Raw genomic sequence first — 16987 nt, forward strand, 5'->3', positions numbered from 1 at the left:
AGGTTCAATCCCTGGGTCAGGAAGATCCCCTGGAGAAGGGAATGGCAACCCACTCCAGTATTCTTGCCTGGAGAATCCCATGGACAGACAAGCCTGGCGGGCTACAGTCCATGGGGTAGCAAAGAGTTGGACACGACTGAGCAACTCAACTTTCACTTTCAGGAGCCATAATCTAGCCAAGTTAAATGCGGAATTCCTTGGAAGAGAGTCCTCTGGGGAAGTAGCTTATAGCAAACTTATCCAAACTCAGATTCCTGCTGGAAGGAGAAGGGACTGGGGGAACTGGTTGTATACACCCTACCTGAAGGAGGCTGCAGTGGCTTGTAGCTGTGATGGAATGTGGGCCCGGGTTGCCAGATCTTTTGATTTTTCAAGAGATACTAGAAATCGGAGCCTTTAAAAACACTGTGAGCACAAAACATGTTTGTGGGTCACTTCTAGCCAGTGGTCTGCCAGCTGGCACTTTCCAGTGGTCCTTGGGTTCCTCTAGGTGAGTGCAGGGGCCTGTTGGGAATGCTCAAAGGACAGGCACAAGGCCCTCCAGAAAGTGGGCTGCTGCATGTACTTGGGAGTGGGACAGAGTGGTGGCGGGGAGGGGCCCCGAATTGTGCCTCAGGCCATGTATCCTTTCCCATACGTGATCACCTTGTGTGTGGGTGAGTTTATTCTGTCATATGATGTCCTGTCAGCCCCAGAGGGCATCAGGAGATCCCAGGGATGTTTGATCTCTGACTCTTACCTCTGGGTAGGGCCCCACCTTCTGCAGGTGGGTCACGAGGCAGCAGTGCTGCAGGTGTGGGACAGGCATGCTCTGGAAGGCATCTTTGGTGTCATGTCAGTTTTGCCCATCGGGTGCTTTCAGAGCACAGACTCACAATTATGCTGCCAAAGCTGGAGCATAAAACCTGCCCTGGAACTCAGAGACTAGGGCAGGGGGAGGAAAGGAGAGAGTCAACTTTCTTTCTCTCCTAGGAAAGGAAATTAACCTGTGAGCTTGGAGACCCCATGGTGAGCTCTGTGCTCTTAACCTTGGTCTGCGGGGCTGGGGCCATTCTTCCTCTGCTGCCGTGAGGGCTGACCTGGAGCCAAGGAATGAGCTCTGGGCCAGACAGGCAGTGGGGAGAGTGATGTTTGCCTAGGGGCACGGGTGGGATCAGAGAGCAGCTTAAAAATTTGCAGTCCTTTCTTCTAAATTTGTTTTTCTTAATCTGCTTCCTCATGGCTTCTCCAACTTTTCTTGCCACCCTTTCCAGGATGAAAAAACTACCTCAAATCAGCTCACTTCCTTTTTTTTGTTGTTTAACAGCAGTGTTTACTTTGCAAGTGCCTAGTGCTAAATCCTTTTATCTCTTCCAGGGCAATTTTTTCAGTGTTGGACCTAATGAAAGTGGACATGGCGAACTTTGCTGTCAGTAGTATTAGGCCGCATCTCATGCAGCAGTCGGTTGAATATGAAAGGAAGCAGTTTCAGGAGTTCTTGGAGAAGCAGCCAAGTATGTTTAATGTTTTGTGGTGCTTATTTGTTGTCTGTGTGTTTTTCATTTTAGTCACTGTTGCTTGTTGCAAAATGATACTTTCAAAACAAAATGAAAATTTAATATGGGAATACGTGCGTGCATGCTAAGTCACTTCAGTCATATCCTACTCTTTGTGACCCTATGGACTGTAGCCCGCCAGGCTTCTCTGTCCATAGGATTCTTCAGGCAAGAATACTGGAGTGGGTTGCCACGCCCTCCTCCAGGGGATCTTCCAGACCCATGGATCAAACCAGCATCTCTTATGTCTCCTGCATTGGCAGGTGAGATCTTTACCATTGAGCCACCTGGGAAGCCCAGCATGGAAATACAGTAGTCTCATTTGAAGACAGAAAAGCAAGACGTTAGGCCTTGATAACTTAGTTGACAAGCATGAGAACTGTAAGTAGACAAGGAGAATAGAAATTTAAAAGAACAAGGAAATCCTAAATTAAATGAATTTTTAATGAAAACACCAGCTTGAGGTAAATTGTTTACTTGGCCTTGATTTTAAAAATGTGACAAACTTCTTAGGACTGTTTAGCTCACATTTCTTTTCTCTATGAGGTACATCAAGAAATTTCGCTTTGTTGTGTGCGTAGACCTTCTGGTTTCATAATCAGAAAAGGTTTCATTTTTATGAACGTCTCAGATGACTGCTGGGAACGGTTAACTTCAGAGCCAAACTATGTTGATTTCTAGGGTCCTTTTTTTGGTCTCTGCCTTGGCAGCAGATGGTCTCAGTGAATTGCGGTCTTCGGTTCCAATTTATTACGCATTCCTTTTAGCCTGTAAATTTGCTGGTCACAGATGAAAATGGCAGTCTCTGGATAGATTGTGTAGTCTGATCAAAGTCGTTAATTCAGTGCCCCTGCTTTAATTTAATTTACTATGTACCAGCTTTGCCACTGGAGAAGGCAATAGCACCCTACTCCAGTACTCTTGCCTGGAAAATCCCATGGATGGAGGAGCCTGGTAGGCCGCAGTCCATGGGGGTCGCTAAGAGTCGGACACGACTGAGCGACTTCACTTTGACTTTTCACTTTCATGCATTGGAGGAGGAAATGGCAACCCATTCCAGTATTCTTGCCTAGAGAATCCCAGGGATCGGGGAGCCTGGTGGGCTGCCGTCTATGGGGTCGCACAGAGTCGGACACGACTGAAGCGACTTAGCAGCAGCAGCAACAGCAGCTTTGCCACAGATGACCTCACAGTAAGCCTAGGAGGTAGACACTATTTTTTAAACCAATTTTACAGATGTGGAAATAGGTTTTGAGGGATTTTTGACCATAACTGATGACCACAGGGATTTCCCTGGTGGTCCAGTGGTGAAGAATCTGCCTGTCAATACAGGGGACACAGGTTCAGTTCCCCATAAGGGAAAGATTCCACATACCATGGGGCAATTAAGCCCACTCACCACAACTTTTGAAGTCTGTGCTCCGCAACAAGAGAAGCCACCTCAGTGAGAGGCCCTCACGCTGCAACTAGAGAAAGCCTGCGAGTACAAAACTGACCCACTCAGCTCTTTTCCTCAACCAGTATTGTACTGCACCTCAGGAGACATCAGGGTTACAGTTTACAGGCTAAAGAGCCTTAGAGTAAGGGTCAGGTGCCAGCAGCCGGGGCCCAGGCCCTGAGCCGGCCAGAGTCACTCGCAGCATGAAAGCCGAGGTTTCCCAGAGCTGGTGGCCTATAGAATGCTGCCTCCAGAGGCTAAAGGGAGAGTGAGGCCCAGAACCGAGAGCTCGGCGTGATCAGTGTGTGGGCAGGACCAGAGGTGTGTCCGGCTGCAGCCGTGAAGAGTGGACTCCAGCCATGCCCTCGACTGCCCGTTTGGTGGTAAGGCGGCCTCCACTGATGGGGCTGCAGCCTGTTCGTGTCCTGTCAGAGGGTTTTTTTTGCTCCAACAATGTGGACAAAAGCTTCATCTTCTTGCTCTTGTGTCCCTCAGAATCCCTGGTACATTACTCAGCTTAGAAGAGTAGGAAAGCATGCCGGCAGATGTGAGACAACCAAGGTCCCCTCAGTGGGATGGGGGAGTTCCCCCCAAATGCCACGCAGTATGTGCCAAACAGGTGACAGGACTTACCCCCGGCAAGGCTGACCGTAAACCAGATTGATAGGAGGCTGAGATCTAGGCAAGGACAAGCCTCATTTTCAGTGTGGAGGGTACTTTACACTGGGAAACGCTACCCAGCATCTCCCCCCATCTGTTCCTGGGCAGGAATTTTTGCGTCTCACTGAGCTGGACTTATCAGAGCTTCCAGCCACATGTCATGCATGAGTGGCCGGGGTGGGAGAGAAAAGAGCAAAAGTCTGAAGGTCTGAGGTGGCAAGACCAGGGTGCGCTGCGCCCACTGTCGTGGTCAGTCCTCACCGCTGCCTCCGAGGTGGCGCTGGTGCGCGCATGCTAAGTTGCTTGTCGTGTCAGACTCTGTGCGACCCTGTGGACTGTATTTTCCAGGCCAGAATACTAGAGTGGGTTGCCATGCCCTCCTCCAGGGATGCCATGCCCTCCCCGACCCAGGGATTGAACCCGTGTCTCTCATATCTCCTGCATTGGCAGGCAGGTTCTCTACCACTAATGCCACCAGTGCCGGACCTTTCATTATGTTAAGAACCTTGACAGTCAGACAGACTATGATGAACTTAAGGTCACTCAACTGGTAACTGCCTGTCCTGTGATGTAAACCGAGGTCTGTTTGATGCCAAAGTCCATGTTCTGTGCTTTACCACACTTCCAGGATGATCTTCCCTAAAGTAATTCTGGGAAATGTCTCAGAGTGTTCAGTAACGTTCCAAGTCTTGCTTTTTCACAGATTCCCTGGACTTTGTCACCCAGTGGCTGCAAGAAGCCACAGATGACCTTATGAGTCAGAAGTATAAAAATGCCCTGCCAGCTGCAGGAGGGGCCACCGGCTCTGGGGATGGTCCCCGGCTAGATCCCGTGGCCGTCCAGAATTATGCGTACCTGAAGCTTCTGAAGTGGGACCACCTCCACCGACCCTTCCCTGAAGTAGGTGCTCCAGGGCAAGCTGACTGCTCATTTCTTTCTTGTACTGCTGAACTTCTGAAAAATAATAGTTACAACTCACATAGCAGAAAGTTATTCCTTTGTAAACCGTGTAATTCCTGGGTTTTTAGTACATTCACACAGCTGTGCTTCCATTACCGCTGTTTCATTTCGGAACATTGTCATCACCCGAAAGGAAACCCCGGACCCGTTAGCAGTCACTATTCTCCCTCCTCCCCTCACCCCTTGGCAACCTACTCTCTCTCTCGATGGATTTGGCCTATTCTGGACTTTCTGTTTAAACGGAATCATACAAAATTGGCCGTTCATGTCTAGCTTCTTAGCATAAAATTCATCCATGTTGTAGCATGTATCAGTACTTCATTCCTTTTGTTTTTTTCAATTGTGGTAAAATATATGTAAAGTTTACCCCCACCCCCTGCCTTGTTTCTTTGATTGAACCCTTTGGCCTGTGGGATCTTAGTTCCCCGAGCCAGGGATGGAAGCCCCACCCGCTGCCTTGGAGAGCCAGGGATGGAAGCCCCACCCGCTGTCTTGGAAGGCAGAGTCTTAAACTACTGGGGAAAGTCCCTACCATCTTTAAGTGTACAGTCTGGGCATTAAATGCGTTCATGTGACTGTGGAGCCATCACCACCACCCGTCTACAGAGCCAGCTGAAACTCTGTGCTCTTTAAGCACTGACTCCTCCTTCTGGTCCCCTCCTGTCTCCTCTGTGTTTCTGGATCTGACTGTTCTAGGTGCCGCATATGAGTGAAACCACACACTGATTTGTCCTTTTGTGTCTTGCTTGTTTCACTTAGTATACTGTCTTCAATGTTCACCCACGATGTTGCTCATGTCTGCACTTCTTTCTGAGTCTGAATCTGTTCCACTGTGTGGCTCACCCCATTTTGCTTCATTCATCAGCTGAAGGACACTTAAGTTGTCTCCACTTTTAGGCTCTTGTGAACTGTGCTGCTCTGAATATTTGTGTACAAGTTTTTGTCTAGACATGTGTTCCCACTTCCCTTAGGTATGTACCCAGGATTAGAACTGCTGGGTCACGTGGTGACTCTTTGGCGCTGCCAGACCGTTTTCCAGAGTATCTGCCTCGTTTTGTAATCCCACCAGGAGTGTGTGCAGCTGCTAATTTGTGCTGCCGAGTGTCTGTCCTGTTTTTACTCATTCTGATGCAAACCCTAACTCAGCGATGTTGCTTTTCAGTTTTATCTAAAGAAACTGCTTCTCCTTCCATGCAGAGCCATGGTTTTTTTTATTTTTTGTATGTCTTTTACAATAAGTGCTTCTAACTGCCAGAATCCCTTAAGGAGATGACTAACAAGGGATTCCCCAGCAAATAGGTGGTTTGGTGTCTAGACCCCCCTTCTTTTTTGAGGGCACTCAGGCTGCTTATCTCTAGCCTTCAATCCTGCTACTTCTCTAATTTTCTTTCTCAGTTCCTTATTTTTCCTTTTAAGATGTTGTGAGCCTGAGTTTTCACCTCTTGCCTCTGAGTTCCCTGTTTCGTGCCAGACCAAGCTCTAAAGAGGGTGTTGAACTAAAGGTGGGGGAAGACTCCTTCCTGAAGAGTCACAGGCTCTCTCATCTCTCTTGTAGATGTTTTGCTTGAAAAATTGCTGTGGGGAAAACAGTGTTTTCATTGGGGATAGGTATCCTCAGAATTGATCCTTGGAAATTTTTTTTCCCCCACCATAGGTAAGAAGTGGATTTATTTAAAGAGAAACACACTCCCCAGACAGAGTATGGAAGGCCTGAGCAGCCCAGAAATATGGCGTGATAGTTTTTATGGGCTAGGTAATCACATTGGCTAATGAATGGGAGGATTTGCATCCTAAACCCAAGGACTACATACTGCTAGGAGGCTTCAAAGCAAGGACGCTGCTGCCATGTAACAAAGTGAAGTCAAAACAGGGACTGGTAAAGCCTCTCTGTTTGACAGTAGAGGAGTATCAGCCTTCAGAGATGGTTTTTACTTCGCAGAGAGAATTCTGGGCTAAGACTCCACATTGTTAACGTCCTGATTTGGTGCATTGGTTTCTTATAGCAAGACCAGTCTTTAAACTTCATTTGGTTAATTTATAAAAACTCAGATCGGATATCGTATCCCCCCCAGACTCTCCATTGCCCTTTCCCTCACCCCACACGGGGGACTTTGGCCTGGCCGGACCCAGGTCTGTCCGTAACATGGGGACACCATCATGGAAGTTCGCTCACTGACTGCTTTCCATGTGGCTTTGGGTTACCTGTCATTCCTGCTTTTCCTATTGACAGTTAGTTTTCCTCTTTTTTTGTTTACTCCCCAGTTCTTGAGAGCCTCCCTTGTGCTGGATGCTGAGGGGGATACGGAGGTGAAGAAATACATCTCACCCCTCCTTCCCTCTGGTGCCCTGGATAGAGTGGATTTATTGAGTTCTGGCTCTGCCAGCTGCTTTATGTACATGGTCTTTTTTCATCGTTATTCATTTCTTACTTTTACTGAAGTCTAGTTGGTTCACAGTGTTGCATTACTTTCAGGCAAAGCGGATCAGCTATACATACACATGTACCTGCTCTTTTTTCTGCATTCTTTCCCCATGTAGGTCATTACGGAGTATTGAGTAATTAACTCCCTGTGCTATACAGTAGGTCCTTATTAGTTACCTATTTTATATATACTAGTGTATACATGTCAATCCCAATCTCCCAACTTGTCCCGCTGCCCTTTTCTCATCTTTAAAACAGCCCCATGAGGGAGGAATCCCCATTTTGCATAGTTGTGGGGGCTGTGGCCACACCGCCCTCTGCTGGTCACAGCTTGAACCTGCAGCTCAGGATGATTTCTGTTGTATTCATCGCAGACAGTTCTGATGGACCATTCTCGCTTCCAAGAGTTCCAGCTCCAGCTGGAGCAGCTGACCGTCCTGGGGGCCGTGTTGCTGGTCACGTTCAGCATGGCAGCCCCAGGGATCGCCAGCCGGGCTGACTTCGCCGAGAAACTCAAGATGATTGTAAAGATTTTGCTCACAGACATGCATCTGCCGTAAGTGGCCAAGAGCTGTGGGGGAGGGTCTTCAATGGATGGTGCGAGGCAGAGGGTGGCAGGGAGCAGGCTTGGGTGGGGGTTCTGCGGCGTGAGACAGAATCAGGGCCTCTCACCAGGGACCGAGGAAAGCTGGCTCTCCAGTGCCCTGCAGAATTTATTCAGGGTCACACGGTCAAAGTTAGAGTCAACTCTAGGGTTGCTGAACAAGGCTCTGGGACAGTAGCTTTCAAATGTTTGTGACCAGGATGTCTAGTAAAGAAATTCGTCTTCCATGGTGACAGTGCACACTTGAACACTCATGTAACTAAAACAGAAACTTCAGAAGTGAAACTTACCCAGCTGTGCTGGATACTTCCTGATATTTCTATTATATTCTTGCTCCATTAAAAAAAAAATATTGGTTATTGTCCAGTGTTACCCTACATTCACTACCAACTAACAGTTTTGTCAACGCAGCCCTGGGGAAAGGTCAAATAAGAACCAAATTGCATTCTTCCAGTGTGTGTGAATGTGATTGCAGTTTTTTGCCCTTTGCACACTCCTCATAGACGTTCTGTGCTGGGTGTGAATGCGTTATTTATCAACCAGCCGCAGTCCCCGCTTGTGTGAGGGCAGCTGCTGTGAGCGCTCCTGCAGTGAAGTCAGGTCAGGTGATTTGTGTGGTTTCCACCTTTTGGAATGGTTCTAAATAAAGCTGCTTATGGTAAAGAACCCACCTGCCAGGGCAGGTAGACAGAAGAGATGCGGGTTCAATCCCTGGGTCAGGAAGATCTCCTGGAAAAGGGCATGGCAGCCCACTCCAGAATTCTTGCCTGGAGAATCCCACGGACAGAGGAGCCTGGTGGGCTATAGTCCGTAGGGTCACACACAGTCGGACACGACTGAAATGATTAAGCACTCACACAAATAAAACTGTATCTGATGAGGTCCAGCTTAGAGGATTCTTCAAGTGGAATGTCCACAGACCTCCTCCTCCTTACAAAGTGGAGAAACAGGCTGCTGAGTTTGCACACAGCCTGAGTGTGTTCAGTGCCACGAGGGGTGTATACATGAGTCGTGACCTGGGCCTCAACAGCCGTGACTCCGGCCTGCAGGGTGTTTGCTGAGGCGAGGCCTGGCCTGCGGCCCTTGCACAGGTGTAGCCCTGGGCTGTTGCCCAAGTCCGCCACCAGTAAAACTGCTCTGTCACAGCTCCTGAGGAGTGGGGCCAGTCTGGCGCTCCCTCAGAAGGCCAGCCCCGGCGTGTCCACCCTGGCCCCAGCGTCGAGTCCCAGGGCTCGCACGTTTGCTCTAGATCCAGGACAGAGGTGATTGCTTTCTTAGAAAACACCCACCACCACGAGGGCTCCCCCCGGAGATGTCAGGGGAGCCCGGGAGCCCTGGGAAATCGAGGTGTGAATTTCAACTTTAAGGTTTCAGTTCCGTTTATTCTTTGAAAGTAGTTAATACACCGTGTTTCTAAAGCTAAACAGACAGAGTGGTGTTCAGTGAAAAGTTTGTCTCCTGCTATGTCATTTCTGGTTGTTGGTGTTGCTCCAGAGGTGTCCAGGGCAGGCCTCAGTCAGTTCCAGCCTTATTTCACCACAGATGCGAGCAAGGAGTTGGGTTTTAGATTGTTAGACCAGGTATAACCTGAGCCCTCCCCTCCCCTTTCTCTTAGAAGCTCCCCAAGTTGGGTGGACACGGTCTGAGAGGCTTGGGGCAGGGAAGGGTCACAGTTTCCCCCTGAACTGGCCAGTCCACAAATGGGTCGTGGGGGCTGGGGGCTGAGGGGACCGTGCACTCGGTTCACGGGCCCTCCCTTCTGTGCTTCTCCTTCCCTTGTCTGCTCCAGCTCCTTCCACCTGGAGGACGCCCTGACTGCCGTCGGGGAGAAGGTCTGCCTGGAGGTGAGCAGCTGCCTTTCCCTGTGTGGCCTCAGCCCCCTCACCACGGACAAGGAGGCCGTGCTCAAGGGTCAGATCCAGGCCGTGGCCAGTCCCGACAACCCCATCCGCAGGATCGTGGGTACGTCTGGGGGAAGTCGGGCCGAGGATGTGCCTGCGATGGGCTGGCGGACATTGCGGAGGGTTTGATGGATGATGAGTGCTGATGGGTGAGGAGAGGGATTAATCACCACCGTGTGGTGAGGGCGACCCCAAGTTTCAGACAAGCGACCGGCAGCCAGCACTGTCCTGAGGGCTCTGGCTTTGGAATCCGGGTCTTGGTTCAGAACCCTGCTCCAGCACCGTGAAGTAGTGGGAAATATCTGTGCTGGTCTCTGCGCCTGGTTCCTGGCACAGAGCTCCTGAGACTCTGGTGGTTTCCTCCGTGAGAAGAGCACTGGGAGCACCTTTTATTCGAATATTTAGTCTTTTCCCCAGTTCCTGGTCCAGAGCTCCTGCAGCCTTTGGAATTTCCTGGATTTGGGGAGCATCTTTTGTTCTGAAGAGGTGACTCTTTGGACTCCCTCTTGGGGGCTGGTCCCCCAACAGGCCAAGCCATGATTAGAAGTTTGGAACTTTCAGCCCTACTGTCCGTTCTCCAGAGAGAGAGGAGAAGAACTAGAAATGCCTGCAAGATGAACCCTTCATGAAAATCCCAGAAGTACAGGGTTTGGAGAGCTTCTGGATGCGTGAGCACATCCGTGGAGTGGGGCGGGTGGTGCATGCATCTCTGCTGCACGAGAACAGAGGCTCTGGTCCTCAGAATTCTCCCCGCCTCACCTCATGAGTATCTTCACTGTTCACTTGTATCCTTTATCAGAGCCTTTATTAAGTAATAAACTGGTGAAACCTCCCTGAGTTCCGTGAGCTGCTCTAGCAGATCACAAATCCATGGGAAAGGATGCCATGTGAACCTCCGATGTATAGTCAAGTCAGACAGAAGTGGTGGGTGACCTGGGGACCTACTCCTTGTGGTTGGTGTCTGATGTGGGCATCAGTCTTGTGGGCCTGAGCCCTTAACCTGTGGGAACAGAGGCTATGTCCAGGTGGTGTCAGAACTGAGTAAGATTGTGGGACACCTAGCTGGGGTCACAGACAATTGCTTGGTGGTGGGAGCCCCTCTCCCCAGATTTGGAGTCAGAAGTGTTTTGAGGGGCTTCTGTGTTGGCTCAGATGGTAAAGAAGTCTGCAGTGCAGGAGACCCAAGTTTGATCCCTGGGTTGGGAAGATCGTCTGGAGGAGGGCATGGCAACCCACTCCAGTATTCTTGCCTGGGAATGCCCATGGACGGAGGAGCCTGGTGAGCTGGAGTCCATGGGGTCGCGCAGAGTCAGACACGACTGAAGCGACTTAGCACATGTGCCTGGTGGTCCAGTGGTTAAGACTGCACCCTTCCAGTGCTTCCACTGCTCGGGGCACAGGTTTGATCCCGGGTTGGGGAACTAAGATCCCACATACCACAAGGCGCGGCCAAAAGAAAAAGAAACACAAAACAAAACCCGGAAGTGTTTTGGACGTTGTAGCGGGGCAAGGGTGAGGAGAAGCACAGCTGTAGTACAAGACTAGGATGGGTTTTCTATGCAAGTACTTACTGCGTAGCTTGAGCAAGTGATGTGATACTTGAGATTTTTCATCTCTAAAAAGCGAGTAATACCAGCACCTCTAGGGCTGCTGAGAGGACTGCAGGTGATCATATTAAATATAACTAAGGTCCTTCCTGCCAAACTTGGCAGCACATAGTGAGCACTCTGCAACAAGTCGCAATTTTTAAAACTATTACTGTGCTATGTGAGCTATTCCTTTCCATCATCACTGGTTGATTCTGTTCACTGGTTGATCCAGGAACACATCTAATATTTAATTTTTAGGATTATTGTTATTTGATTGTGAAGTCCTTCCTCAGCTTCTTTATGAAATCAGATAGCTGTTCATCTTATAAAATAATGAAAAGTTAGCAGGCTTCAGGCAAAAGCAGAATGATCCGTGGGTATCAGATTCTGAGTAGAGGCGGAACCAGCGAGATGGCTGTGCTGCTAATACTAGCACTTGTTTTTCTTTATTCCTAGGTAATATTTCATGATGGAGAAGGACATGGCAACCCACTCCAGTAGTCTTGCCTGGAAAATTCCATGGACAGAGGATCTTGGTGAGCTACAGTGCATAGGGTCACGAAGAGTTGGCCGCTACTGAGTGACTGAGCAGAATATTTTATGAAAAGAAAGGAAGTTAGTCCCTCAGTCCTGTCTGACTCTGCGACCCCGTGGTCTGTAGCCCGCCAGGTCCATAGAATTCTCCAGGCAAGAATACTGGAGTGGGTTGCCAGTCCCTTCGCCAGGGCATCTTCCTGACCCAGGGGTTGAACCCAGGTCTCCCGGGTTGACAGGCAGATTCTTTACCATGTGAGCTACCAGGGAAAGTGAAAGTGAAGTCGCTCAGTCGTGTCTGACTCTGCGACCCCATGGACTGTAGCCTACCAGGCTCTTCCGTCCATGGGATTTTCCAGGCAAGAATGCTGGAGTGAATTGCCATTTCCTTCTCCAGGGGATCTTCCCGACCCAGGGATCGAACCCGGGTCTCCCACAACGCAGGCAGACGCTTTACCGTCTGAGCCACCTGCCAAAACTAGAATGTTGTCAGAAGTGGGATTTATAAAAAGAGAGTGACATGAATCAGTGTTTTTTTAAGTGTTAGATTTTTCCACCCCAGGCCTGCCTTAGTTACAGTTTCATCTTTGGATTCCTCAAGGGGAGCCTCCTGCTGTTGTAGGGCCCTCGGACCCTCAAGACCATTGTCGTCAAGTGGGGTGTGGATGCAGGAAGGGGCTGAGAGGAGACCACTGGCTACCAGGCTGCTCCCTTGGTTCTGCCAGCTAAGTTGTTTAGTCACAGCCAGTGGGGGTGTGATACTGGGATCCAAAGAGTGTCAGTCAGTCACACCGGAGAAGGTTCCCTAGTTGAGGGGGGCATGAAGTTTGAAAACGCTTATTCAATATAAATGCCCCTGTTGCTTTTGTAATAAAATCTGCAAGGTTGCGGCTTGCACACACTCTTTTTTGGCAGCTGAGGCTACACAGGAAGGTACAGCACTATCATGGGGTGAGGGTGGGGGGCTAAGAAAGCATCAAACTGAGTGATTCCAGGGAGTAGGACAAGCTGCCCTCAGCTGCGTGAGCTTTGCTGCAGGCCATGGACAAGGAGGCTCAGGCTTCTCTCATGGGCTTTGTGGGAAACACTAGGCCTCAGGTTAGCAGTGCTGGAACCGTCTTTCTTCTCCTCTTTTTGGAACTTGTATTTCTTGCTTCGTTTTTCCTCCCACTTTTTATGTGAGCTTCAACAGTGGCTCATGTTGGTCTCTTTGCGCCTTGCTCCTCTGAGAGCAGAGCCTGTCAGCACCCTAGACTCTCCTTAATCATCCATACGTTTATCCTTGCTTTCCAAGTATATAATTTGGGACATTGCCTGGAGGCCGGGTCTCCAGGTGGCAGGCACTGAGTGTAGGGAGAGAGCGACAGACAAGAGGAGCATGGTCCCACCCTGTGGAGGGAACATCACCAAAGAGATGAATGTTCAGAAGTGGGAGGTGCCCCAGGGTGATCAGGGAAGACTTTCTCAAAAAGGTGATGTTTAGGCTAACAACTGAAGCATAAACAGAAGTTCGTAAAGTCGCCCTGACTAGGAAACAAACATCTGCTTTCTCTTCAATCACAGATTCCCGAATCCTGACCTTCTTAGACACCTACCTTGCCTCAAGTCATCAGAAGCCATCGCCCATAGCCCCTGGGGGATTGGGTCCGATTCAAAAAGAGCTGGAGGAAGTTGCCGTTAAATTCGTGCGCCTGGTCAACTATAACAAGATGGTGTTCAGTCCCTACTATGATGTGATCCTCAGTAAGATCCTCGCCAGATCCTAACACGTATAGTCCCTGTAGCAGCAGTATTACTTGCTCGACCTGTTCTCAGCTGTGATGTGGCTTTGGAAAATGGCTATTTAGTACATTTCTGTTTAGTAGCAGATTCCAAAAGGAAGAATATTGTGTATCAGTGTTGAGAAGACTTCTTGGAAAATGCACTGAATTCTCTTTTGGGGTTTGTATTTATGAGTGCAAGTTTACAAATCAGAGAGGCTGTTGCCCTGAGTTTCATAGGTAGCACCCAGCTTTTAACAGGACTGCCCTGTGTCTCCACCCCCAGTGTAGCATGGTCGTAGCTACCTGTCTCTCCCTGGAGTCTGAGACCGCTCTTCTGCCATCTGGGTGGTTTTTCTTCTAGACACCCGAGAGTATCTGACAGCCACCCCCAAGTGAAGAAGGCAAGCCATGATGCCTTTAGACTCGTCCCTCTCTGGCACAGCCTGCCCCTCCTCCCTTCAAGTATTTTATGTTAGAAGAACTTTATAAATCTTAGTGCCTCCCATCTGCCCCCCTCGACCCCCAGTTATTTATTGCTTTCTCCCCTCCTGGCCTAGCCAGAGCCCTAGAACCTTTCATTCTAGTTGAGTTATTAATATTTGATTTAAAAAAGCTTCCTCTTTTGTACAAAATTACTTCTGAACCTGGATGATAGTGTTTATGGGATGTAGAGAAAGGAAAATTCTTTGATTTTTATGTCTTGAAAGTTGAGGAATTTTAAAAAAAATAATATGTTAGTATAATATAAAAGAAGACAGATACCGGAAGTTTTTACTGAAAAGTTCACTCTGATACAACACCTCGATGTATTGACTGAATTTGAATTCCAGAATTGGATTTAAGTGTTTTCAGATAAAATAGCATAAGCTCACTTACTTCTCAGGTAATGAAGTTATAGGAAATCTTTGGTTTTTGAGCAGTATTTATCTAGGAACTTGAGTGACCAGAGTTCCTGACATATCCTGTGGCTAAAAGGGTAGCTTGGGGTCTCACAGATGACCTGTTTTGTTAAAAAATAAATGTGTATCTTAGATTGGGACGTTATGTGAGAAAGCGAACTGTGAAGTCATTGGGGTGATCCCCAGCTGCCAGAACCACAGTGGAGGCGGTGGCGTCATGCAAGGAACCCCTTCATTCAAGCCCAGAAGGGCAGGGGTGGAGCTGGGGACAGGGTTGGGGAAACATCCACCCTGTGGACCACCTAGTGAGACCAGGTTCCAGAGGAGCTACTGGTTATACTGGGAGGGATGTGATTTCTCCATCTATTGGCTTCAGACTGCACTCTAATATTTTTACTTGTAGTGAGAAATGTATGCTGGGTTCCATGGTCAGAGGCCATATTAATAAAGTTTAGTCTCAAGGACAAATCCTCCCTGGTTTCCTGGGAAGAGGTTAAAAGCTCAGTAAGTAGAACTTTTAAAGAATAAAACCACATCTTCTGTAGCGCCTTCAGTGAGGTCACCTCTGGAATTGTTCCTGGAGGTCAGGCTGCCGTGGTCGTGGTCGTAGAGAATGAGGCAGTGGGTGGGGTGGGGAGGGCACTCTGGCTTGCCTCCACCTCAGTGTTCAGGGGTTCCCCACCCCATCCAAGGATGTGGGAGAGGGGTGTAACCCCCACAGATGCAGGGCGGGTCACCACCTCCTGTAGTCATTTTCCCTAAATCTCGAGTTCTTTATTCTGCTTTCTTTTGTAAGAATTAACTCTTAGATTTCTTTTCCCCCTCATGGGTTCCTACATGGATAGAGTGACGTTTGGACAGTTTGAAATCTTGATGCCCATGTAACAGGGAGCTTCACAGACTCCTCATGGGTTCCTGCATGGATAGAGTAACGTTTGGACAGTTTGAAATCTTGATGCCCATGTAACAGGGAGCTTCACAGACTCCTGTGGCTCCCACTACCTCAGTGTCCCCTGGTGGAATTCTACAAGAGCCAGAATGAAGACGGTGAAGTTCAGAATCACGATATTCATATTGAATCGTTTTGCTATTGCTCTTTGAAGATAAGTGAGCTAGTTTTTCTTCCTGGAATCTCATAGGATTATCACTAAGGGCCAGGAAAATTCGTTTAGTTATTTAGTCACTCAGGAAATGTCTGCTAAGCATCTACTTAAAACTCCCCCACCACAGGGTATTTTGTCCCTCCAAGACAAAATACCTTTGGCATATAAATTATCCTTCAAAATTGAACTGGTTTTATATATATGCTGCATGTTGATTGGATTTGACATGGTTTCCTGCCTAAAAGGGTTTGTGGAAAACATATCTTTAGGGAAGTGCTGTTTATTTGGCAATAGTACTTCACTACCAATGGGTAGAATGCGCCTTGAGAGCTGGGTTGCTATCAGCAGGTCAGTTTAATTTCTCTGATAGTTTCCTAAATGAGTGAGTGAGTGAATAAATGTCTAGAAGTCAGCTGTCAATTGATTAGGTGACTAGTGGGTGGGGTCTCCCTGTATGTTTCTTTTTTTAATCTCATTAATTCTAAAGCAAGCTGTAAAATGTGATTGTTCATGTAATGTAACCCTATAAATATACTTCAGGTAAGAGTTACACTGATATGTCTTACTGATTAATGCAGTGGACAGGTATATAGGAACTTTTTCTCTGTGAAGAAAAGTTATTAAAAAGTTTGACTCAATAGGCATATAACATGCACATTACTGGCTGACAATTCTGAATGGCTTATTTAGCAGTTCTGTTTTTGTGGCTTATTTTAATTTCTCCAAAGTCTTAAGATTCCTGGGAATAGAGCAGCCTAATTTCCTGCTGAATTTCAAGGGAGTGAATTAGGTGTTTGCGGTTTGATTTCCAGTGATCTTTTGACATGCCCTGACTTGTATGTAATTTGTATTTCTTTTGAGGCAGAATAGTAGACTGGGAAGACTAACAGCGGTCAAGAAACCAGAGTTCTAATCCCATTTCTGTCATGTGATTAGCTGGAGCAAATCAGGACCCATTTCAATACCCATAAAATGAAAGGACTAGAAAAGGGCCTTTCAAGTCTGACATTCTGTGATAAATTTGACTGGAATAACTGAAGTAGACCGTGGTCAGATTGTGCAGAAAGATCCTGACTTAGAGGAAGATCTGGGCTGAGTCGTTCCTCTGTTGCCTTGCAAGGTTCGGTGGTAGTGGGCCATTCTGCCTTCAGTTCAGTTCAGTTCAGTCGCTCAGTCGTGTCCGACTCTTTGCGACCCCATGAATCGCACCACGCCAGGCCTCCCTGTTCATCACCATTTCCTGGAGTTCACTCAGACTCACGTCCATCGAGTCAGGGATGCCATCCAGCCATCTCATCCTCTGCCGTCCCCTTCTCCTGCCCCCAATCCCTCCCAGCATCAGAGTCTTTTCCAATGACAAGAATACTAATTCACACTTCCTGTGAGGATTAAATTTGATAATGGATATTAGAATGCTTTGTACACACAAAAGAACTATAAATGGCTTTATTAGCAACAAAGGAGAGTATTCTAACCTTTTTGCCTGTAGGTGATGACAGATTTGACTGCCGGTGCCCAGCCTCCTTCAGTCAAGCACGTTTTACAGGCCTATAGGGAAGGTTTTCCTCCTATCCTGTCC

At 48.2% G+C, this 16987-nt stretch overlaps 1 protein-coding gene across 3 annotated transcripts in view; it reads left to right on the forward strand.

Moving 5' to 3' along the window:
• TCP11L1 (t-complex 11 like 1) overlaps positions 1-13969 on the forward strand; it is a 32935-nt gene extending 18966 nt beyond the window's left edge. For all 3 annotated transcript variants that reach the window (XM_052652965.1, XM_052652964.1, XM_052652966.1), the window contains exons 6-10: positions 1357-1493; positions 4337-4533; positions 7390-7571; positions 9409-9581; positions 13207-13969. In XM_052652965.1, coding sequence (XP_052508925.1) covers positions 1357-1493; positions 4337-4533; positions 7390-7571; positions 9409-9581; positions 13207-13409 — 892 coding nt within the window. In that variant the 3' untranslated portion in view covers positions 13410-13969. The remainder of the gene's footprint in view (positions 1-1356; positions 1494-4336; positions 4534-7389; positions 7572-9408; positions 9582-13206) is intronic.
• The last annotated feature ends 3018 nt before the right edge of the window (positions 13970-16987 follow it).

The sequence above is a fragment of the Budorcas taxicolor genome, chromosome 15, assembly GCF_023091745.1.
Source record: "Budorcas taxicolor isolate Tak-1 chromosome 15, Takin1.1, whole genome shotgun sequence".
NCBI lineage: Eukaryota > Metazoa > Chordata > Mammalia > Artiodactyla > Bovidae > Budorcas > Budorcas taxicolor.